The sequence below is a fragment of the Patagioenas fasciata genome, chromosome 7 (genome assembly GCF_037038585.1).
Source record: "Patagioenas fasciata isolate bPatFas1 chromosome 7, bPatFas1.hap1, whole genome shotgun sequence".
In the NCBI taxonomy this organism is placed as follows: domain Eukaryota; kingdom Metazoa; phylum Chordata; class Aves; order Columbiformes; family Columbidae; genus Patagioenas; species Patagioenas fasciata.
The window spans coordinates 31,313,122-31,336,912 of record NC_092526.1 but is presented as its reverse complement, the minus strand read 5'-3'; the positions used below and the strand labels follow the sequence as shown (position 1 = coordinate 31,336,912).

At 41.7% G+C, this 23,791-nt stretch overlaps 1 protein-coding gene across 14 annotated transcripts in view; it reads right to left on the bottom strand.

Annotated features, from left to right (window-relative positions):
• The window catches only part of UNC80 (unc-80 homolog, NALCN channel complex subunit), a 127,921-nt gene that overhangs the window by 77,063 nt on the left and 27,067 nt on the right, over positions 1-23,791 (bottom strand). For 4 of the 14 annotated variants that reach the window (XM_071811249.1, XM_071811255.1, XM_071811250.1 and 1 more), the window contains exons 12-22: positions 21,664-21,932; positions 20,671-21,033; positions 19,732-19,878; positions 17,664-17,811; positions 15,850-15,998; positions 13,883-14,049; positions 13,084-13,185; positions 11,568-11,782; positions 10,926-11,032; positions 10,301-10,460; positions 4,907-5,079 (exon numbers count right to left, since the gene is read on the bottom strand). In XM_071811249.1, coding sequence (XP_071667350.1) covers positions 4,907-5,079; positions 10,301-10,460; positions 10,926-11,032; positions 11,568-11,782; positions 13,084-13,185; positions 13,883-14,049; positions 15,850-15,998; positions 17,664-17,811; positions 19,732-19,878; positions 20,671-21,033; positions 21,664-21,932 — 2,000 coding nt within the window. Of the gene's footprint in view, positions 1-4,906; positions 5,080-10,300; positions 10,461-10,925; positions 11,033-11,567; positions 11,783-13,083; positions 13,186-13,882; positions 14,050-15,849; positions 15,999-17,663; positions 17,812-19,731; positions 19,879-20,670; positions 21,034-21,538; positions 21,933-23,791 lie in introns of those variants that run through there. The other 10 variants (XM_071811256.1, XM_071811257.1, XM_071811258.1 and 7 more) reach the window with 7 other exon arrangements.

Genomic DNA, 23,791 nt, shown 5'->3' with positions numbered 1-23,791 from the left:
CTCATGCATCTTAGGGGTGGAAGCAAGAATGGAGGCTTGCTGAAAACGGGAAGAGTGCTATTTTGTACTTACAACAAGCAGATTTGGAGAGCGAAATCCATTACCAGCACAAGTCAACAAATTTTCACCAGCCTAAGTTCAATAACCTTAGCAGGCACTGGACAATTCAGTACTGAAACTTAACATCAGGCAGCTGAGTTTTGAAGTGGTGGCCTTGACTATATTTCAGGGAAAAATCCTCCTTCCCCCAGTTTAAAAGAGAACCTAGAAATTATACTGAGCATATCTCAGTTTGTATTAAATGGCCCAGCAGGATCCATGTTCAACCAATAACGAGTGCTCCTGAAACTCTCAAATATGTTCAAAAAATGGACACTAATTTGTTTCCTAAAGTGTAGCTTAGACTCAGGAAGGAGCGTTCTTCGCAGCAGTCTACAGCTCTGCAAAAATAGCATCTTTACAGACATGAGAAGTGACTAAAAGCAATTGGTTATCCTCATTTCCATTTACTTTCTCTCCCTCCCTCCCTTCCTGCAATTTTCACACGCAAAAAGCCCTGTGGACAGCAGGTTGTAAAACTAACAATACAACCATGTCCACAATTCAGAAGCTGGCTTTGAAAGGTGCCCTAACAGGGACTTCGCAGAGCACAAATATGCATTCCACACAGATGCTGACAGCTTTAATGAGACAATTTAATCAGATCAGTATCTACTTATAAGGGCAGGTTCCTCATCTGTGGTCCATAAACAAAAGATGATCCTTGAGATCATGGAAGATGGTCTGCTGTTGCTCTGTGAAACATTATTAAATAGTGCTTCCAGTAGTGCTTTAGTCAAAAGCTGAAAGCAAGAAAATTTTGGACCATGCTCCAAAAGTTTTGGAATTTATTTAAGAACTTCGGTACTGCAGCTAAACTTACAGCTAGAAATTACTACCAACAGGACTAAAAAAAGTCGTGCCCTTTAAGGGACTGGTGAGAAAAAGAAAAAAAATGTTTTGTCTAGAGTAACAACATCTGTTAGTTGCTTCCTGACACAACATCCTGTTGCAGATATTACTCATATTTTATTCAAGTGTTGGACAAAAATACTGATCTTCTAGTAACTCTCTTGAATAAGGAGAACATTGAAGCTGGCCCAATGTTCTGATGAGGAAGGCAGAAATCTGAACCCAGGCACTCATTGACAACCAGAAACAAAACTAATATCTAGCACCTGGTAAAAACATGACCAATTACTTGTTGCTCACATGCAATACAGAGCAGAGAATAGGTGAGGATTCTATTCTTCTCACAAAGTAAAGCCTTAACCAGACCTGGAGACACACACGAAAAGATGAGTCTCCTCTTGCTTTTTTCACCACTGGCAAAATCACAATTTCTTAGTATATAGAAATTTTGTAAATATTTTTGTTGTAAACATTATGGAAGCACTCAACTATACCTAAACTAGGATATGCAGGATGGGGGGTGAAGGGGAGGAGGGGTGTGTCCTGAGGCAGGAGTTCCAAATCGAAAAATCACTGAAAAGACCTCCTGCATGCAGGAGGACTTGTTGAACATCATGGGGCCCAAGCTCTCTGTGGTTGCTTACCTGAGGCTCAGAGAAACGTGAAGAAGCAGCAGCAAGAGAAAGATGAAGATGTGACAGAATGGACAGGGATGGATTCACACCACAGAGAAACACATCACAAATGGAGGGAAATGAATCAGGCAGGTGATGCATAGCTGAAAAGAACACAAGTTACCATGGTCACTGTCAAAACTTAACATAGCAGCAATACTCTCACAAGCCTGCCCATGCCTGTGAAACTGTTCACAAGTCCACTTCTAACATTAGATGTACTATGTTGCTTTGCCATTTGAAAGTTGTTCTTATACTCTATAAATTGACATGAATAAGAATCTACCGTTTTCCTAACAAAATTTCAAGTACACCCATTGGAGCTTTCCAACAGATACTCTGATTTGTACTAATAACAGCAAAAGCAATGACCTGGGTGGGAGGGAGCAAATACAGAATGGATTTGGAATTTTACAGCATCACATTAGTGTTCAAGTACAGCTGATTCTGCAGAGTTTTATGACTGCAGAGCATTTGGGTCCAGTGGTAATTTTCTTGTTCCCTTCCAGAGAAGGCACTTGAAGCAAAAATTGATTTCCACTGGTCTCTTAAAAAAAAATATAGCAACAATCTACTTTTACAGTAAATAAACACAAGTACTGGTCAAAGGAAAGCTTGTACTCCCCCACCTGAGTAATTTACAATAATTTAATTAGGACACTTCAGGTAAAATCTTTACACAATATTAGACAGCGGTTTATGGGAATCCTCTGCAGAAACTTGACCACAGACTGAAATATCGTATTACTCGCCTTTCAACCTCCAAAGTTTCTTAAAAAGGTAAAGAAAATCCATTTTATTATTGCTAAGTCTGGATTTAAGTTGGTGATATAAAGATGAAACTGCCTGCAACATATTATTGATTGTCATTGAAAGTTTGCAAGGCCACAAATTGATCGCAGTTGTACAAAATTCAGTCAAGGATGGCTGCTGCTTCTGGGAAAATATGTTAACTACATAGTTTCTAAACCTAAGGCAGCACTCAATTTAATATTGAAGTAACTTGTTAGCTCCATAAGGATATAGCCTTTGTTTCACTGTTCTAATTTCTTTAAATCACTGTGGCCATCCAGGCTGATCAAAGATCTTCAAATTCAATGGGATTTTGAAAATCTGCATGAAAAAGCATGCTGAAAAGGTTTATGGAAGAATTGAAACTGGAGCTGTTTGCTTTCAATTTTTTAATGGTTGCCATAGAAAGTAGGCTGGCTAAAATGACTTAAGAATCTTTTAATTTGCTTCAAACTTGATTCAAACTTTACTTCAAAAGCCTGCCAGAATATTTTCTGTTGGGTGTGCTCTTTTGACATAAAATGTGGGAATTTTCCATAACGGCACACACTGCTGTTAAGCAATACAGCAAGATGACAAATTGTCATCTTTTGAAATGTGCAGTGCATGTGACTTCTTAGCTTCCATGTATCTTCAATACTTTGTAGACAAAATGTCAGCTGAGCAGGTACTTGTAAGAAGTCTTCCAAGTCTGTAATTAGAACAAGGCTTCTTTCATCTTTAGCAGACCTTCTAGAAATTCTGATACCAAAGCCTTCTGCATCATTCAGCAGAAAGGAGACAAACTATTTTGTAAAAGCCAGCTCTGGAAGTCAGAACAGACATCTTAAAATAGTTCACTCTGACCAGTCTTTTTCAGTTGACTTCATATATGGGCACAGAGTAAGTTGGTCTGTGGCTTAAGTGTGTGGCAAATTTAAAAAACAAGTAAGGTATTTGCAGGCAACAGGGACATAATTGCCAGACCTCTGTTTTATCATCTAATTTATTAGCACACAGAGTAGTGCATCCCCAGGAGGATTTTAGTGACATACTTGACAGCAGTGAGCTCCTCCCTGCCCATGCACCTTACATTCCATGTTAGTTTAGAACTTGCAATGGGGTGCAGCCTGGTAGCTCTGAAGAATGAAATTGTCCTTGTGCAGCACACCTGGCAGAAGTGACTATCTCCCTAAGCCACTTTCTGAGCTCACTGCAATCCAGACTGGTAGGAACCACTTCTGACTGTGAGAGCATGAGACAGGCTTTCCTATCAGCCACTACTTCTGTAGCTTTCGGCCAGAGGGCCAACAATCTCCAGCATGAAGTGGGAACCAGTGAAGAAAACACCTGTCTACTGGAAGATGGATTGGGACCAGTCCAAACAGTAGAGATAGATGTGAACTGTTAGCAACAGCAACTTTGGGCCAATGCAGACTTCCCTGAATCTGCAGCCTAAGGGTGCAAAGTTGAGAAGAACCTATAGAGGCATGGTGCACAGAGCGCATCATCCCTGTAACTATGGAGCAGACAAAGCAGCACAGCTCAGTGCACAGCACTAGCAGAATGGGAGAGTCCATGACTCTGGCATCTCCAGCAGCAAGCAAAAAAAGCTAAATATGAGCACGAATGCCATGACAGTTGAAGAGGCAAGAGGTGGGGAGTAGGAAGTCAAAGGGATGGAGGGGATGTGGATCCTCTGAGAGCAGTGGCTTTCAATCTTTTTCAGTTTGCAGACATCCAAACATTTATGGAGATAGAAAAGCACTGTGCAGAGAAGTTACTCATAATTGGCTAGCTTTTCATAGCTGTCTGTGTCACACTCTTGTGCTTGTCACACAAGCACCTCACAGAGCCTCACTGGCCCATGAACCACAGGCTGAAGGTCACTGCTTTAGAAATGGAAGGGACTTTTCCAGCAGCTGCAAGGAAAAGAAGACAGAAGACACAGAAGAGACACTCAGTGTCAGGAAGGAGGGAATGAATTGTGATCCAGATCTGCAAATTAGCAGTATGTGCATTTAAAAGCATGAACACTCTGACATTTGAAGTTTTTTTCACTGAGAGGCTCTGGTGACTAATAGTTCAGTGTTGCCTAATGTATTTATAACTCTGCCAGAACTCCTAAGTGGAATTACTATGCCTCTCCAGGTAGTTATCAAGTCTTCAGTTCTTATTCTTTAGGTTATTATTGACACTAGGAGCAGAAGCAGAAAGGCTGTGAGTAAAATTTGAAGTCTTGACAACAAAAGCTTTGTGCTGGCAATAATCTAGTTATAGGGAAGCATGTAATAAAATAAAAAAAAAAAAAGAAAAATCAGTTTTGTCTGCATACTCATCCAGTCACAGATGCTAAAACTCCACCTAATAACAGCACCACCAGTTGGCATTGCTGTGATGCTTTACCTGCTTTCTGTGTGTGCATGAACAGAATTAGTGAACAACAACGGACCACCATGTATGGACATGCTCTCACTCAGCAGGTAAAAATACACCAATGAATCACTTACAAGATCTAAGGCAGCTGCCAAAATGGAGGCATCGGGGATAGTGCCTGGTTCACAGCAGTTCAGGAGAAACTGAAAGCGCTTCATGCCTTGGCGGATTGCTCCCAGGTTCACAACGTTCTTGGATTTTCCTCCTTCTTGGTTGGAGGTCAAGTGATCATCAAAGCTATGGCAACCTATAGAGGTAAAGAGCACAGAGGGGATGCAGGGAGGGGTAGGGAGAAGGGAACACAATCTCTCACCAATAAAAAGACTGGCACAAAAACCCCAGTGAGTACAGTCTTGGTCTAAATCCCTTCCTCACCTTTATATGCTATCCTGAAGAGGGGCATTTTAAAAATATTAGTGACTTCCTTGAAACAGGCATACAGCAAAGCAGATTCTTCTCTTGGTCATACTGACATCTGCCCAAAACTATTGCACTATACTCAGTGTGGAAGCCCAGGACATACCCCAGCATAGGTGAACCAGAGCATGGCCCTTCCTCCCCACCTATTTAACACAGAACATGATGCTTACTGTTTGTTTTTCCTGAATAATCTCTTACTTCTCTGTTGCCTCTAAGCTCACTTTGAAGTGAAGCATGCGTGAACCTTATTCCTCATCTATCAATTTAGTAATACATCATTTACTAGGACAGAAAAGATCAGTAGCAAATATTGGAAAAATTCTATGTGGAAACTAAGTACTGTCCTCTTTTTAGGCATACATCTGCAATTTCCAGAACACCCAAAGTGAGACTGGACTCAACTACATACCATTATCATTCCAGCCTCTCTCCCTTGAAGTGTCTTATACTCTTTGGGAAGGAAAGTACTCTAATAAGAGCTCCTTTTGAAAATGAAGCTAGCATCCCACTCCAAGGCATCTCTCAAGCATGATTTTAAACTCTGTGTATAAGGTTCACATGATAAATCAACTAGTCCCATTGCCAATTGTAATGAACACGCTTCTGAAAGCAGAAGATAATTATGCAGTCGATACCCAGAGTTGAGAGAGTAGCACAAGGATGCAGATAAGAAATCAGGAAAGTAATTTCAAGGCCAAGGTAGCTAGTCAATACAAGAATAGTCAGCTTCTGGGCTTTTTGTCTGTTTACGTGTGAAAGTACAAATGTTTACAGCATACTGAAGCACAGAGCACAGAAGTAGAGAACACCATGTGGAGAATTCAAAATTGGCTTTAAACATGGATTTGAAAGACAAGAGGTAAAACGTCAGCTCTACAGGACTTCATGATTTCTTCTTCCTCAGGAAAGAAGAATGGGTGCAAACTCAAAGTCGCTTAGAGATTGCACTCCCCAGAATTACTTGGAAAGCACAAACAATAGTCACAACAGAAAATGACAACATAGATTTTCACTTTTCCCCTGAAGACAGAGGTATATAAAATTTCAAGGGACTTCTTTATGACACATGTGGTTTTTCTCTCCCCAGTGAAGCCATACATATTTTTCCAGTAAACAAATTGTTCCTATGTTGGGAAATATTTCATCAAAATTGAACAAACAAACAAAGTAGAAAGAACAGGTAGAGCACTTACATAAATGAGCAAGCACAAATACCCTTTTCTTCCAAGTCCTCCTGTTTCCCTATAGCCTGTAGCATGCTATCTCTGAGCCTTCCTGCTATGGCTGTTGTAACACTAACTCATTTGAGGTACAAATAGATGTTTCCTATGCAGTGCCCTGTTCAGGCTGTGTCTGTATGAGATAAAGAACAGAAACTGGACTTTCTGATACAGAAAGGCATGCCTAACGCACCTCCCTAACCTTCATCTAGCAGAGGCTTTGTCCATCTGGGCTCAGTGGTACTACCTACAGTCTATTGCTACAGCTCTTTGGCATCCCAACCATGCACTTTGTTGAAGCTTTGCAAGAGGATCCTTCAGGGGCAGCTGATGACTGCCCTCCACTACATGCATACTGGAGCAGCCTTGCTGTAAGCAGGGGAGCCCTCACTGGCTTAACTAGTGTGACCCAGCCCAGCAGAAAATCTCACCCAGTGAGCAGAGACTGCTTCTGAACACAGGAGGTCACTGGATGCCCAAGCTCCCACCCCCACAGTTGCTTCCTCTGCGAATGCCAGATCACCCCTGGGAACAAATATGTGTTGTGGTTCACCTGAGTTGTATGCCTTCAACAGCCTGCAACTTCTGTGATCACTCACAATGTCTTCAGTAAGTGCCCAAAGGAACGTTAAGGGTCTCATGTAAACATACTGTAACTCACTTCCATATATATCCTTTTTCTTAATACAGGTAAAAAGATCATTTAAATAAACATTTTGTTATGCATTAATATGCATATATTTATGTGTATATATATGTATACGTACGCACACATACAGATACACACACACACATGCATGCATGCTTACGTACATACCCAACACAGAATTTCCAGTGGTCTAGATGATGTATCACAATGAAGATTACAATTCATAAGTGACATAACAAATTATTCTCCATTTTATTATTTTTTTACCTTAATGCATTTCTCCTCTCTCTGTTTTCTTTTAAATTTTGTCTACTGTGTTAAAAAAACCCAAAAACACAAGAGGAAACAGTACATGCAAAAAAGCATGAGCAAAGTAATAGCATAGCATGATGAATGACAAGAATGAGGAGGCAGAAATAGGTTCCAAAACAATGCTTTAGGGTCAGACCTTGAGGGATGTAAGTTTGTCCATCTGCCTTCAACTGGCTTTTATTCTCTTTTCCATAAGCACATAAAACCTGCTGATCTCAATGGAAGATACAGAGGTGCTCTGTGATGTTGGTGTTCTACTGTGTTATAAACCATCGCACCCTAAAAAAGGCCTCACATCAATTTCACTACACACAAACAAGTATGTACACACACGGGCATGTACAACTTCTCTAATATTTTTGCTAACACTATGTGGATTTCATCGCATACCAGAGATCCTTGCAGATATGGCATACAACTTCCTCAATCACCACACTCTGCCTTATAAACTTTAAATATGCTCCCTTTGCTTAATTTAGTGATCAGGCAATGGCCCAACCCTCCCCATCAACATCACTGGACAATTTGCTTGTTTCTCACGCTAACACACAAGGGTCTCTGCCTTTAACCCATTGCGTCACTTTTATTATGGTATTTCTAATGCACGCATACGTCAAAACCAAGTATGTGTCATGTACATCTCTTCTCTCACAGGCACGTAAAAGATTTCAAGTTATCTTCATTAATTACATAAATTCTGGTGTTACTCACAGAAGGTTGAAATACATACAACAATTTCAAAGTTCAAAAAGCCAATACTAGTGTGTCGTCCAAGTTTTGTAAGACGTGCCACAGGTACTGAACAAAGCTTTTGATACAGGGCCAAGGCTAAATCTGTGCCATTAAGTCAAGAATATGGGCACTCTAGGCAGAAGCAAACTCACAGTGGCATAAAATCAGCATCAGCAAGTTGAAAAAAAATTATTTCCTGCAAGCAAATAAGATGGATATCACAGAATCACAGAATGTTAGGGATTGGAAGGGACCTCAAAAGATCATCCAGTCCAATCCCCCTGCTGGAGCAGGAACACCCAGATGAGGTTACACAGGAAGGTGTCCAGGCAGGTCTTGAATGTCTCCAGAGTAGGAGACTCCACAACCTCCCTAAGCAGCCTGTTCCAGTGTCTGTCACCCTCACTGAGAAGAAGTTTCTTCTTAAATTTAAGTGGAACCTTCTGTGTTCCAGTTTGAACCCATTACCCCTTGTCCTATCATTGATTATCACCGAGAACAACCTGGCTCCATCCTCGTGACACTCACCCTTTATATATCTGTAAACATTAATGAGGTCACCCCTCAGTCTCCTCTTCTCCAAGCTAAAGAGACCCAGCTCCCTCAGCCTTTCCTCATAAGGGAGATGCTCCACTCCCTTCATCATCTTTGTTGCCCTGCGCTGGACTCTCTCCAGCAGTTCCCTGTCCTTCTTGAGTTGAGGGGCCCAGAACTGGACACAATATTCCAGATGTGGTCTCCAGATGTGGTATCACCGGGGCAGAGTAGAGGGGAAGGAGAACCTCTATGAACACTACAGAAACAGCTGTGGCACTCTCCATAGAGATCTCACTGCATCTCAGTTGTTCGGTGGAAACATGGTGGAAGTATTTCATACCTACTTCAGCACAAAGTAATGGATGAAGAAAACAATGCAGCTCCTTCCTTCATGGGGTTATTCACCTTCAGCTACCAAGCTACAGCAAGCTGCTGGGCTGATGCATTCTCCTTCTAAATCAACAACACTTTTCACCTAGGAGCTAGCCGAAAACAACCACCAGAGTTTCCGCAGTGGTAGAATAATGACCAGCTTACACTTGTGAGATATGCTTATACTTTGCTAGGATCACTTGCCTGAACAATGCCTTACATGCATTACACTGCAGGTCTAGGACAGATGTTGTGAAATACATACAATGCACTGTCAAACTGTAACGTCAGAAAATAAAAAACAATGGCAGAGAATGTAACACACTGTAAAGCTACAGAAATCATGGTGAAAAACTACTCCTTTTTCTGTGTTTTTGGGAGTCGGGTTGGGTTTTCTTGAAAAAACAGTAACAGAACTTCAAGATAAAAGGTTGTCTCCCTGACAACAAGGATGAGCTCTGAGCTGAGGACATGAGCACATGAGTGACTGTGTGACATTTTTAAACAGAATATATCATGACCTTGTACTATTCATAAAGGCACTTTTCAAATATTGTTGATTTTGCAAATGCATTGCAATTAAATATACTTCTGTGAAAAGGAAAAGTAGTGTTGTTATTATTATGTTGTGGGCTAAGAAAAAGGGACAGCATCCCTAACAGATGATATGCAGACACTAGACATGCAAACACAGAAGAAAAGAGATAATTATAACAAGGTTTGTGCAGGGTTTTCCATTTCATCAGTGCTGATCTTTGCTAAAACTATCAAATGGTCACAAATTAGAGAAAAAAAAAACCAAAACGAACAGTGATGGAACACCCATTGTTATATTCGGCAATGAAAGATCTACACACCTAATTTTGAACTGAATAAGTGCTTTGAAGCAAGCATTAATTTTTCAAGTTTGTTGATCAAATTAAATTTGATTTTAAAAGCCAAAATGTTGTATTTGCATAATTTATTTGGATAGTCTTGATTTTTTAAAAAAGTCAACTTTACTGGAGTTTTTTCTAAATCAAAACAAAAGAAAGAAGGAAGGGAAAGAAACAGTTACAAAGACTAAAAAGTTGTAGAAGGCTAGAATGGATACAAAAACTATGGAGAAAGCAGGAAAAAAAGGGAAAAGGGTAAAATACAAAAAGAAAGAGATTAAAACAACAACCAAAAAAAAAAAAAAAAAGAAGATAAAAAGAAAAAAAGAGACGAGAACCCTGATTTCTAACCATCTTTTTCTTCTGTGTGATGAAGCTTGGATGGGTGTCTTCGGCAGGTGCGCCATTTACCAAGACGCTTGAAGAAATTCTCCTCTTCATCTCGCCCATTGTCCAGGCCACCTCCTGGCCCCCCTCCTTCTGACAGCTTCACTGCACTGGTAAACTTCACCTGAGCAAAGACAGAGGGACGGGTCAGGCTGTGCCATACCACTATCTCTTGGTCTTCCTTACTTAGGCATATAGTATCTACAGAAGGGCTGTAACACAGTGGATCACCATAGCAACACAAGGGGGTCTGCACAGATTTACGCATGCCGAAATACTTCATCTTTTAAGCTTTCTGCTTAAAGGATCAGTATTTTGCAAGAGGTTGTAAAGGTGCAAAGAAGGAAGAAGTGTGACCAACAATTAAACCTTAAGTGTGTTGACAGAGCCCGTGTTCCTGTTTCAGTGGGCCCAGGGAGGCTGACAAGTACTCTGTAGGTTTAACCTAGTATTCACTGTGAGCTGCAAAAGTCCAGTAGCAAATTCCTACTTCTGCAACTGAATTCATTGGCTGCAATGTCCATATTGAGCTAAAACCAGCCAGATCCTGTCCTTCCAAGTTCTTTGCAATCCCACCTGACATATTTACCTTGGAACTCTGCCTGATGAAAGACAGACGGTCAACAGAGCTGATATCTAGGAGATCTTCAACCCCATCAGCCAGGCCAGAGAGGGAGGAGCGCTTCAGCCAGTTCCCTATTGCAGAATAAGCCACTCAGGACAATTCTGAAAATGCTTCCAAGCAGAATCTATTTATTAGCAATAGCAGCATATTTCTCCAAAGAGTCCATGCCAGGGCATGGGAAAAAGGGAGGAAAGGGGAAAAAAAACCTTTTTGTGCTACATGCATTAACTACCATGCAAGGCTGGGTCTTGGGACTTGTAAAGGATATTTTCTTCATCTACCAAATGCTATTTGGAATATTTCTCTTCTACAGAGAGGAGCAATGCCTGTAAGATTAAGGTACTAGCCTACTCCTTTGGAGACACGGATTCAATATTTTATTTTGCCACAGATATCCTCTGTTACCTTTGGCAAATTTCTTACATTTCACTTTGCCTCAGTTCCCCATCTGCAAAATGGAGAGATTAGCATTTCCCAGCTTCCCGTGGGAGAATATACAATATACTTGGGCAATAAGGAACTGTGTTGCAATACTTCTTAAGACAGACATATCTATCAGTGTTTCTCTGCACATGCAATACACGTATAGAATAGGAAGAGACATACATTTACCTATGGGGAGTTTGAGCTTCTTTCGCAGGGAGATTCGTCGGGACCGGGAGCGGGAGCGCCTGTCTGTAGTGGTCCCAGAGTGAGCAGTGGTGCACTCGGATGTGTCCTGCTCAGACTGACTACTGGTATCACTTGCTGCACTCTGTGACTTGAACATCTTCCGCCAGAAGTCCTTGCGTCCCAGAACAGCCCCTTGGATTTGCTCATCACTGGAAGAAAAGGGATGCAGAGTGTGAACTGCATTTCAGTGAAGTTTGGATGCTCAGAGGAATGAGGCCTCCTTCGGGGGGCCCCTTTTAGCCTCTCTATTCTCTGAGGTTGTTTCATTTTGAATTCCAAACATCCTTTTTTCAGTGGGACACAATCATGTTTAACAACATGTTCAATATTGTTCAAGGCACAAAATGTCCATCTTTTCTACCCTGAGGAGCTTGTCTGCTGAAGAGATCATTCCCATTTTTAGTTCCTATCCACATCATCTTCTTTTGGTCAAAAGGACCCATGTTGATAAGACTAAACTGGTGCCTTCTACAAGCATGTGCCCTGGAGATCTTTTGGACATTACGATAGCTAGCTGTGAACCTGCTGGAGTCACAGTTCTCATTAACGTATTGGAATAGGGACATTGTATTTTGCTATACTCTTGAGAACTCCTATGGCTGTGGCAGGGCTCAGAGCAGAACAGTTTGCTGCAGTTCTGCAGGGCAGTGAAGGGTTTTGTGCTACCCTTGCAGTCTTGGCAGCAGAGAGTCTTTGCAGGCTCAGTTAGTGGAGGAGAATACATAATACAGAGCTCTTGGCCCTCGTGCAAGCCATGTCTTTGTACAGTGCATGTCAAAGCATTTTAACAAGACAGATGGGTATTCAGAGGCACAGAGAAGTTAAATGACTTGTCCAAAGTTACTTATGGACTAGTGGTAATTTATAAAATTTTCTAAAATTCTTAAGAGTACTGATTAAATTAACTTCAATATTAAATGGCAGAATTCTTTGGACAATAGAGACTTCAGACGTGCAATGCCTAACAGCAGGTTGATTTGCTCATTACAAAAACTGATAGAGCATCTGTGTTGATAAAGGAAATGCAACAATATTTGGAGACTACAGGTCAGGAATGGACTGGCTCTTGGGAGGCAGGAAAAGATTAATGACCCTTAGCAATGACTTGGAAGGTGCAAATTAATACAATCATTCCCCAGAAGGACAAAGCATGGAGAATAGCTGTGATGACACCTCTGAGGAATTAAAACTCTATTCATAGCTATGGTAGTATGTGAAATTGACAAATCTACTGCACTGTCATTTGAAACTCTCCAGTGGCTCCTCATCAAAATCAGGGTGGGTCCAATTCGCAGCACTGAAAATAGGCATTACTTGGATGTTATCAGTAGCTGCTGAACAGACAATCAATGTATTTGTTGTACCACCCAAAGAGATAAGTTCTTGCTGTCCTACCCGTTTGTAGGAAGCTGCTGGCAATAAGACATGAAACAATTAATGATTTACTTACTGTTCTGGAGTTTGCATTGGGCGGCTTGAGATGTAACTACGGCATTCATCAGGGGCAGCTGATGCCTGGCCTTTGTCAATGATGACGCTTCCCACCTCGGATCTATGCCGACAATATGAAACATCAGCTAAAGTGAAAGGATGGCCCTGCTCATGGGTATTGCATAGCTACATGACATGGAAACCAGCACTGCTGAGCAACAAAGTAGCTTTAGACGTACCCTCTCTTTAGCAACTTACTGCCTCTTTATGTATCATTCATGAAAAAGGCATCAGCTCTTAGAAGCAAAGCCAAGGTTTTTTAAAGTTTTGCAACTTTCTTAATTCTTCTTCCCAACATTTTAATATGACAAGCCTCAAAGCACCAGAGAAACTTTCATTTTGATAAAGAAGCATGTCAGGATTAGATTTCTTCTGGGACTTGTTTTGCATACCAAAGCTTACGTGTTAGATAAACAAAACCAAGGATGTGGTGCACGTTAGAAGCTATGCCCACACAGTATTTTGGGATTGACACTATGCTTCTTTCTTACTCCTTCTCCCAATGTTGCCTTTGCACTGTTCTCTTAAGCCTATTGTATGAAAGGGTTAACACTTTTTGCTGAAAATCTATTACTGTCTCAGTTCATTAAATTTTAAAACAGACTGCTGCCACAGTACAATTCTGTACATCAAGAACTGATGTATGCTGTCAAGATAAAACACACAAGGCCTTGGACTTCTTACATTTGTGTTCAGTGCATGTAGTCATACAGCCACACGCAACTCAGTCATATGCCTTCTCTCTCCTACAGACCCACCTTTTGCTCCCAGAAGGTTTCGGCTCTTGCTCAGTTTCCTCTGTCTTTTTTCCTGGTATTAGCTTTTCAGCACTGTCTAAGAGAGCACTGAGTGCCACTCTCCGAAAGACATTCCCATGAGCCTCCTTGATAAACTGGACCAGCTGTCGGATATCACAGTACAAGCCCTGAGTAGTGAGACATAATGAAAATGAAATAATTCAGCCTGCAGTTTGCAAAGCAGCAGTGAGAATCAACAGTTTCTACAGTACTTCAGCAGGCCATTGCTTCCTCCAGCTGTTATCTGATATACTCTCCGTGTACAGGGTTTGTGTTTTCTGGCTGGGATCAAAAGCACTTGGAAAAAGCAGACAACCAGGACCATCGTTGTTATGGTCTGCAATGGGCTACAGCAGATGTAGAGGTAGCAGAGGCCAAAACAGCTGCAAGATGAGGGAGCTGAAAAGATAACTTAAAACCTGTTTTATCCCATACATCTAGCCCATAAGCTTACAATGCATGAAAAAGCTAAGTGGGGAGAGAGGGAAGTAGAGTGCAAAAAATTGTATGTTTTATTTCAAAACCAGTGGGTGTCTTGGGATTTTTCTTAATTATTTTCGGAAGAGAGGGGAATGACTCACTCATTCCCCAATCTGCTCCTACTCTCAAGGCTCTTTTTAGTCCTAAACATTCATACACATCTGTGGTGTAACAGATCAACCCTACATCTGAGGGCAAAGAGGTGGAGGAAACAGTTTCACAGGACCTGATTTTTGATATGTGAACTTTCATGAAAGATCTTGGATTATTCTGAAAATTCCCAACTAGGAACTGCACAGTCAGCTTCAACAAAAAAAATCCCAAACAAATAATTGGATCTGTTTTTCATAACATATTGAACACAAGGTTGACTTTAAAGTGTGAGAAAACAACAGGAAATCCTCATATATACTCCGTGTGCTATGTTCTCCATATAGACACACTTACTGGTTCTATGCTTTAAGATAAGTTTCACCTTACACATTAGCTAAAATAGGGTTCAGAAAGACATACAATTTATAAGGAAAAGTTACACTTGGTGATCCTAGTCTAGGCTCAACAATGGCACATGTTTATATGCATCCCACCACTTAATCTCTACTGAGAAACATTCCAAAGGATGAATATCCATAAGAACAGGAGGGCTTGGACATAGGCAGAATACTCTGCTGGTTTAAGATGTTACTATGCTTTCCTTCTTCCTCTCCCTGCTCCTCACAGACAATTACTGTTGCTTTAGTTGGACTTTGGTGCCTTTATAGTTCTGCTGTAAGGATAAACCACAAGAGTGCTTCTTGCTTGCTTCCATGAAAAATCCTAATTTCTAGTAATAAAAGATGTGTTTTGAGATGAGCTGATAGATTCTGCACCAATTTGGAAGAAGAGAGCTCATGTCATCCATTCTACTGACTGCTCTGAGTAGATAGCACACAGGCAGCAACCAGAAGCACCTTACTTTCTTCCAGATGTTTGGTAAATTGAATGTTTGTCTAAACCTTAGGGAGACCTACCAAATTGCTGTTCAGTTACTCACATACTCTGCCATGAGTAGGTTACATCCTTAAACAAGTTACCTGGCTTTAGCTTTGCTGAAAGTTGATTCATGCTGTCTGTGGTCTTGTTCATTAATTCTTTGCTCCAGACTACGCTATCAATCCATTTGAAAAACAAACAAACAACATAACAAACAAAGAAAAGACACCACAGAAGCTGCTTGAACAGTGAGGAGAATGCAATTAAGAGCGCACAACTTTTATCCTAGCAAAGTCTCCAGGTTCCAAGGCAGGACTGACAGGAAAGCATCACATTTAGATCATGCTTCAACCATGATGGCATAGTTTGCTATGCTTGTGAGATTTTCCTAAACTGAATTAATTCTTCACTGTAAAGCTTCACTGGTGACACCCAAGTGAAAAAGTAACTTTGTTAACATGAAATAAAGTGCTTACCAGGTTTTCTGGGCTGTGCAGCTCATGAGTAGTGGAAGCGCAGCGAGTGATCAGTGACTTGAACATGGCACTCACAATAATGCCTTCTACACTCTGGGCTGTAGACTTGTTGTCCACTGTGGTGAAATTATTACCAAATCCAGCTTTGTCTGTGAAATACAAGCACAGGCAAGCCCCATTGTTAGGAATAGTTTAAGTCCCTTAAGTTAAGACACATGTAAAGGGATTCAGTTACATGAGACACAGGCAAATCCCCATCTAATATCCTATGCTCAGTAACTGAGCAATCCCACGCAAAAAAAAAGTAAAGCAAAAGGGAAGGGTAAAATAAATGAGAAGGATGAAATCTTGCCAGAAATAGTTGGGATATGAAAAAGGATTGAAAAGATCAGGACCACTCTGGCTTTCTTTTATTCCTCTCTCTCATTTAGAGATGTAAAGAATAAGGCATAAAATTTGAACAATACCTCCAGCTTTTCTATTTACTGTTCTAAAGGACAAGAGATGTTTGATTAAGCTGAAAAGTGAAAACAGTCATGAAAAAATATCTTCTGAACTACAGGAATGCCATTCTTGCAAGGTGCACAAGGAGACCGAGCTCTCAGAAAGAGTAAAAAAAGAATTAACACAGTTATATTAATAACAAGAAACATCCCAGTTTCATTAGGTATCACAGAATGGTTGGGGTTGGAAAGGACCTCTGGAGATCATCTAGTCCAACCCACCTGCAGGTTCACCCAGAGCAGATTGCATAGGAATGTGTCCAGATGGGTTTTGAATGTCTCCAGAGAAGGAGACATTATCTTCTGGACAACGGAGAATGTCTCCAGCCCCTCTGGGCAGCCTGTTCCAGGGCTCTGGCACCCTCAAAGGAAAGAAGTTTCTTCTCATGTTTAGATGGAACCTCCTATGCCTCAGTGCGTTCCCATTGCCCCTCATTCTGTCATTGGGCACCACTGAAAAGAGCCTGGTCCCATCCTCTTGACACCCACCCTTGAGATATTTATAAGCATAAATAAGATCCCCTCTCAGACTTCTTTTCTCCAGGCTGAAGAAAAGACTTTCAAAAGCTGCATGAGCTGCTGTGCTTCAAAGCATGAGTCAGTCAATAATTGATGAACACTTGGGGAAACTTCCTACGGGCATCTTCTTTGCAAAAGCCTGGTATATAATGTTTTGATTCTTTCTCTGAAATGCCTGACATGAGAGGTAGGCTAATAGACTAGTCAGACTCCATAAGTGCTTCAGAGCAGCTATTCCTACTCTGCGAATAATCCTTGTTAACTGTTGTTGCATGCAGTGACCAAGCATAAATGTTTGGTCATTCTAATAGCACTTGAAAAGATTTTTCTAACTTAAAAAACCATATATACATAGACACACGCACACATGCTGGTAACTGCAGGCATGCACATCTGTGTGTTTGTGGTTTTGTTTATTCAATCTGTTCTTGCTATTTACTGCCTCACCTGAGGCACCACAGGGGTTTTAATGCTCAATTATATCTCCATTCAGGATAAACCCTGGATTAAATAGGCGATTCTAGCTGGCGCCTGGTCATCTCATGAAGCAGTAAACTTCCTGCCTGAGGCATAGTCGAACGGATCTTCAGTTTCAGGTGCACTGGGTGGTCAGATCAGAAGAGATCCAAATTCCCTGACCAGCACTGGCTGATGATACAGTCTGTATATTCCAACGATAGCAATTCACTTTTTTTTCCTTTTTTTTAAAGAAAAATAAAAAAGACTGACTTCTTTCTGATGATACAGTTTAGGAATATTCAAGTGAGAGTTTCTGATGCCAGCTCTACTTACTGTCGGTGATTGGCTCCATGCAGAATCCCAGTAAAGCATGCAGGAAATCCACCACATTATTGAGAGAATCCCTGTTCACATAATCTCTCATGGTCTGTCGGAACTGCATTTTATCCAGTTTGTACAGCTTTGTGAGGCAGTTCTGAGCCTGCAACGATATCCATTGAAGTACATCACATTGGCATACATGTTCAAGTTTTGCTAACAGAGTAGGCTATTTTTTGCTCTTGTTTAGCCAATGCTCTCCTGTGCCCTCTAAAGTAACCTCCCCTAGGAGCCAGAAGGTTTGAGTCCTCTAACAGAAGATAGGTTCGCCTCTGAAGCCGACAAGAAATTCAGTGCAAGGAGATAGTGCCCCTGTATGGGTGCTACTGTTTGGAGGTGGTGGTGAAGTCACTGCCAGCCATGTCTAAAGGCCTCTCCTCCTCTCCAAGGTAAAATCTCACTGAATATGAATGAAGTAGGAATGTACCGCCTCAGTCAAGGCTTATTGCCTTGGTGAAAGAGGTTCTTAGCCTCAGGCATCTGATTTTCACCCTCTGGCTCAGACCCAACCCATTTGAAGCACTTGTACCCAGTGACCAATTCATATCATGCAAAACATCAGCTTTTTATTTAGAAGCTATTAATTGTCAACTCCTTATCACAAAAGTATCCATCCTGTGGGGACCACATGCAGGCTGGAGTTAAGAGAATCTGAAGTATCAGGTCTATGGGAAACATGAACTCTCCTGCTACCTACTGCAGCGTGCTTAACTTTCTAGTAAACTCAGACATGATTGTCCATGCAGTCAACACAAATGGTGCATGCAAAGCAGTTTGGCCAGACAAACGCACAGAAAATGCAGCAGACGTGTAGGAAAATCTCTTCCCATACAGACCTCAATTCAATGAGTCTGATAAGAACCTTGGCTCCAAGAGATCTAGTCAATTATGCTTAATGCATAGGCCTAAATGTTTTGCTGGCTCAGCTCCAACAAACATAAAAGCCAAACTGACATTTTAATCAATAGGGTTTATGTTCAACCAGTGCTCTGTGCAAAACCTTTCTACTGTTACCACTGCAACTCTCTTACCCCATCTTGTCCCATTGTGTCCAGAACAAATGCTACCACTGCAGTCCCCTCAGTACTCCAGAATCTAGCTAACAGAACGTTGCATGATACAGAGCCAGCCAATTTGTCTCTGAGCCGTCTAGCTTAGAGCCCAGAACCAAATTACAGGTCTGTTGGCATGGTTCAGGCTAACCAAAGCCATGGAGAGACATCTGGCTACCATCCACACCTTGGATGGGCACAGTGTAAATTCTCATTGAAGTCATTAAATATGCTCCCTGCCGCAAGCACAGAAGGCAAGGAGGAGGCACGTGCTGGAGAAAGCCTTTGAAAGGCTCCCATTTATCCCAGGGCATTGGACTAATCGCAGGGAGTCAAACTCTTCTGGATGAGGTCAGATGTCTGGGCTACATCCTGGTACTTCCCACTGCTTCAACTTGGGCTGAACCAAAAATGTAAGGAATCAACAGTGACCATCCACCCTGCCCTTCAACAGGGGACAAGCCTTCTACTTCCTTGCAGCACACTAACATGCCTGCAAGCACACTGCACTCCATCTATCAAGAGCTGATGGAGCAGCCCAGCAGCAACCAGTCATAATCACCATTAGAAAAGGTGGACATAACTATACCTTAGACTTCTGGATTCAGACATGCAATACAAGATAGCTGCACCTCTTGTAAACAATGTACTCTGCTGGGGTACTGTCAAGTGAAAAATTACTTAAACCAGCTCACACACAGGTTTTGCTCCCATGTATTTGCTCCTTTCCATCGGGGTGCTCAGAAGTGCTGTGAGACTCAGTTGTGCTCTTAGCAAGACCCAGAGGCTGGAAGGTAACATAACAGCTGAAAATTTGCTATGGCTGAGCTGCAACACAATCTGTGAGCTTGGGCAAATAGCAACATATTTACTGCCAATACAGAGAAAGCTACAGAGGGGGTAGACAGCAATCTCAGCAGCTGATGTCAAAGGTACAAGGGGGGCGCTTTAATGAGCTTTAGTTCTCTTACATTCTCCCGGAATACCTGGAGTCTCAGGCGATCTCCAGAGAGCCCTCGGTGTCCTTCTCCGCAACCATAGGCACAACCTAAGGACTTCACAATTTTGATCAGCATTGTGAGTGCCAGCCTATGGGTGCTGACAGATGGTCCTTCATCCTAGGAGTCACAGAGGAAAAGACAGTGTGAAACCCTGGCACAACCACTGGCATTTTAATAGCATTTTACTTTTAACAAATTGCTATCAATTTCTCTTCTCAGAAACTCCAGAACTGAGTTGTTGCTTTTGAAATGTTTACTCCAACTATTTTTCAAGTTTAGGGATGGAGTAACCCTCTCCCTTTCAGCATCCCAAAGAAAGCCATGCTATAAATGCGAAGTCCCCTACATGCTACTATGGGTATCATTCAGCACTTTCTTCAAAAATTCTGTCTCAAAAACAGAGAGCTGGCTTGCTTGAGCAGAAAAATAAGCATCTTTTCAAAATGTCTTAGGTATTATGCTACTATGAATTGCAACTTTGGAGGTCAGCAACACCACCTCTTGGCCAATTCTCATAGCAATCCTGAAGAATTTATGATTTCTCGTCATCAAAGAAAAGAAACTGCTGACACATTGGATTCTCTTTTTCCTTATAAGCTGTGAATAACAAACCTGAAAAGAAAATCGTTGTGACTGAGGGTTTCAGGCACTTTAACAAGATATTGAAAATGTCTATGCAAGGCTCACAAACTCTGCTTTTGGCAGCTACTGTAGTTACAGTGCTTGAATTCCCAATTGTGTTTCTTTGGTGGAACCACAAGTGAGCACCATAGCAAAACAAATTAATGTGCGATTGCGGTGAAAAAAAAAAGGAGGGAAAGCAGAAGGGCAGTTGCATAAACATGCACACTCAGCCTTAACAGATCTTACAACACATTCAGAAATTGTCTAAAGAGAGGCAAGACAAACCTTCTCCTGTTTTTTGTCATTCTTCTCATATGGCCCTCCTCCTCCTCCACCACCTCCATCACTTCCACCTCCTCCACCACTTCCACCTCCTCCTTCTTCTCCTCCATCTCCAGCCCCACTGACTGGGGGAGGCCCAAATCCACAAGCTGAACCAGCAGAAGCTGCCCCTTTGAGCTGGAAGGATCCTTCACTTGGTCTCTTTTCAGGGGCCTCATTTTCCTTGTTCTCACTTTTCCTCCGAACCTTCTCTACACAGGGCACCACACCAAGCTGAAGTAAGCACTCCACAATGTTCAGTGCCACATCGCAAATCCGGGAACTGATATCATGGTTCAGGACCAAGTAAACAGCCTTCAGGACCACCTGGGAGATTCAAACATCATATTTAAAGTCAGACTTCTTTACTCTCTTAGTACTATTTAGTGCCTGGAAATTCTAGTCACAGACCACAGACTCATTATAGCAGGCACAGTACAAACTCAGAATGAAGTACAAATAATCCTCAACTCCAAGAGCCTACAATCTAGGTGTAAGACAAGAAACCACAGGCTGGGCACAGTCAGGCAGAAAAAGAAACCATGAGATGACATCTGTGAGCCTGAGAACACTGCTTCAGTGCACCAGGAGCTCTCAGGTCATTAATGCAGAAAAGGTGAGTTCTAAGGTGCCAGTAGACGAAAGGTGCTATTCAGTTTTATACTATTTTATAGGGAATTTGGTGCATGCCCCAGGAACACAGTCATTAAATCATATCACTTAAGATTTGATGTGTGCATTCCACATTCACATGCGCTCCTTGCAAGGAGTAATAGGAGTTGCAGTATCTCAGAGGAGAATTTTATTATATGCACAAATGTATCTGACTGACCTTTATGTACTGCTGAGAGAAGTCATATAAAGAGGTGGAGGAAAAGCCCATCAAAACCCTGATCTCAATGGTACAGCTATATTGACAGAAGAGGGACCTGGCTTTCCTCATTCCTTGCCAATTACCGAGAGATCCAGCATGCCGTTCTTGTGGACAAAGTTGTTGGTTCCATCAATGTGATCCGTATCCTCCAAGCAACTGTAATTGATGCAGGAGTCTGTCAGGCTCCGTGGAAGGTTGGCACATGCAAGCGGCTCATGAGGCATCTCAGGGATAGGCACCTGGTTGCAAAGCTTCCTCATGTGCTCACTGAAGAAATCGGCATAGCCCACATTGAATGAGGCCAGGGTAGTGTTGAAGGTGGCCACTGTGATGGTGGAGATCTGGGACCGCACTGCAGGGAGGAAAATGGCTACCCGTAAATTTCCATCTCTAGAGTAATGAAATGGCAAACTCCTTGTTTACAAGGAGTGAGTAGTTTTTAATGCAACATGTAATGCTGAAAGACAAGACAGGTTCCTAATTCCTATCATGGATACAGGGATGAAAGCATAGATTCATTTCTTCCTTTAAGTCACTGTAAATTAGAACAACTCCTAGCTTGCTTTAGCAGTACAGTTCCATAGCAGCTTAAGTTGATCTCAGTCAACTGGGCAGTTAAGTAGATCAGGGAGCACAGCCAGCCTAAATCTAATCCAAAAGGGGGATTAGAGTTTGGCTAGCTCTGCTTCCTGTATTGGTCCAGTGCCTGGTCTGAAAAACAACACTGCTCCTGCAACTGAAGGAGGAAGCACTCTGAAGCAGAAGTGAAGGTAGGGTAACAGCAGCACCAATTTGAAACAGCTTTCTACATCATAGAATCACAGAATAGCAGGTTGGAAGGGACCACAAGGACCATCTGGTCCAACCTTTCTTGGCAAAAGCACAGCCTAGGCAAGATGGCCCAGGACCCTGTCCAGATGAATCTTGAAAGTGTCCAGTATTGGGGAATCCACCCCTTCTCTGGGGAGACTGTTCCAATGGCTAATTTTTCTCATCACACCATTTTGAAATATTTCATCACACCAGCTGAAAAAAGGCAGTGTGTTCCTAACAGTACCTGTGACAGTCTAAAATCATCTCCAAAAGCCAAAGCTCACTGATGAGAAAGACCATGTGGTGTCTAAGGTCACAGTGCTGAGAGAAGGGACCTCACAACTTAGCCAAGCTTAACTTTTAATTGATTAGCTCTACACTCAGTGGTTTACCCTGCAGTGTAGGAAGACCTTATGTGTCCCATAGTGTTGATTTGGAACATCTTCTGCCAGACAGTAAAGTAACAGGACTACGGAATAACAAAGTACCTCTACATAAGGACATTTGATGTGTTCTAATGAATAAAATAACATACATCTAATATGAATCTTCAAGCACTGACTCAGCAATGGACTGGTTATGTTATGAAATAACAATTTGCCAGAATGGTAACGACATTTCCTTACAGGCTGTGCAACCCTGCCAGCATTGAACTAGCACTGCTTATTAGGATAAATGTTTCAAGCCCGATAGCAGTACCTTGAAGAAGGCTACAATTTGCTCAGTGATCAGGGCAGGAATTAGCTGCTTGTAATCACAGCATTACTTGCTGGCAAGTGGAACTTTTTAATGGCATTCAGAGAAATTGGCATGGTGAAAATAACAATAGAGATGGAATTAGGAAATTTTGTTCCTGAGCTACCAAGTTTGATGATTATCCAAGGGTACCTCTTTTTTGTTCCACTACGGCTTTGGTTAGTTTGTTTTGAAATGGGTAACAAAAATCCATGTAAAAATCCTACATAAAGTCACTTCTTCTGTGTTCTATCTTTATTTCATTACCACTGCTAGGGCTGTCTGGTGGGTGGAACTCACAGAGGCAGGGAAGGAAGACCAAAGACTCTTCATTGACATCCATGCGTGCCTGAAGCATGTGCCCACATGCTCGTGCCTCCTCAAGAGGCTACCTAGAACATAACTAAATTTTCATCTTTGTTTCTCAGTGTCTCAGTCAGAATAAATGAATTTATTAGCAAATGTCATCTGGCAAGGGAAAGTAGACAACAGATGGGAAATCATGAATGACCAGTATCCTTGGATATAGTTGGTCACTTGAAACAAAAAACATGTAATATTTGTACTTATTCTCTAACTACAGAATGGTTCATTCACAGTGATAGACTACCACTAGAAATAGTATGATTTGTCCTAGTATTCATATAGTTACTGCATAACTGT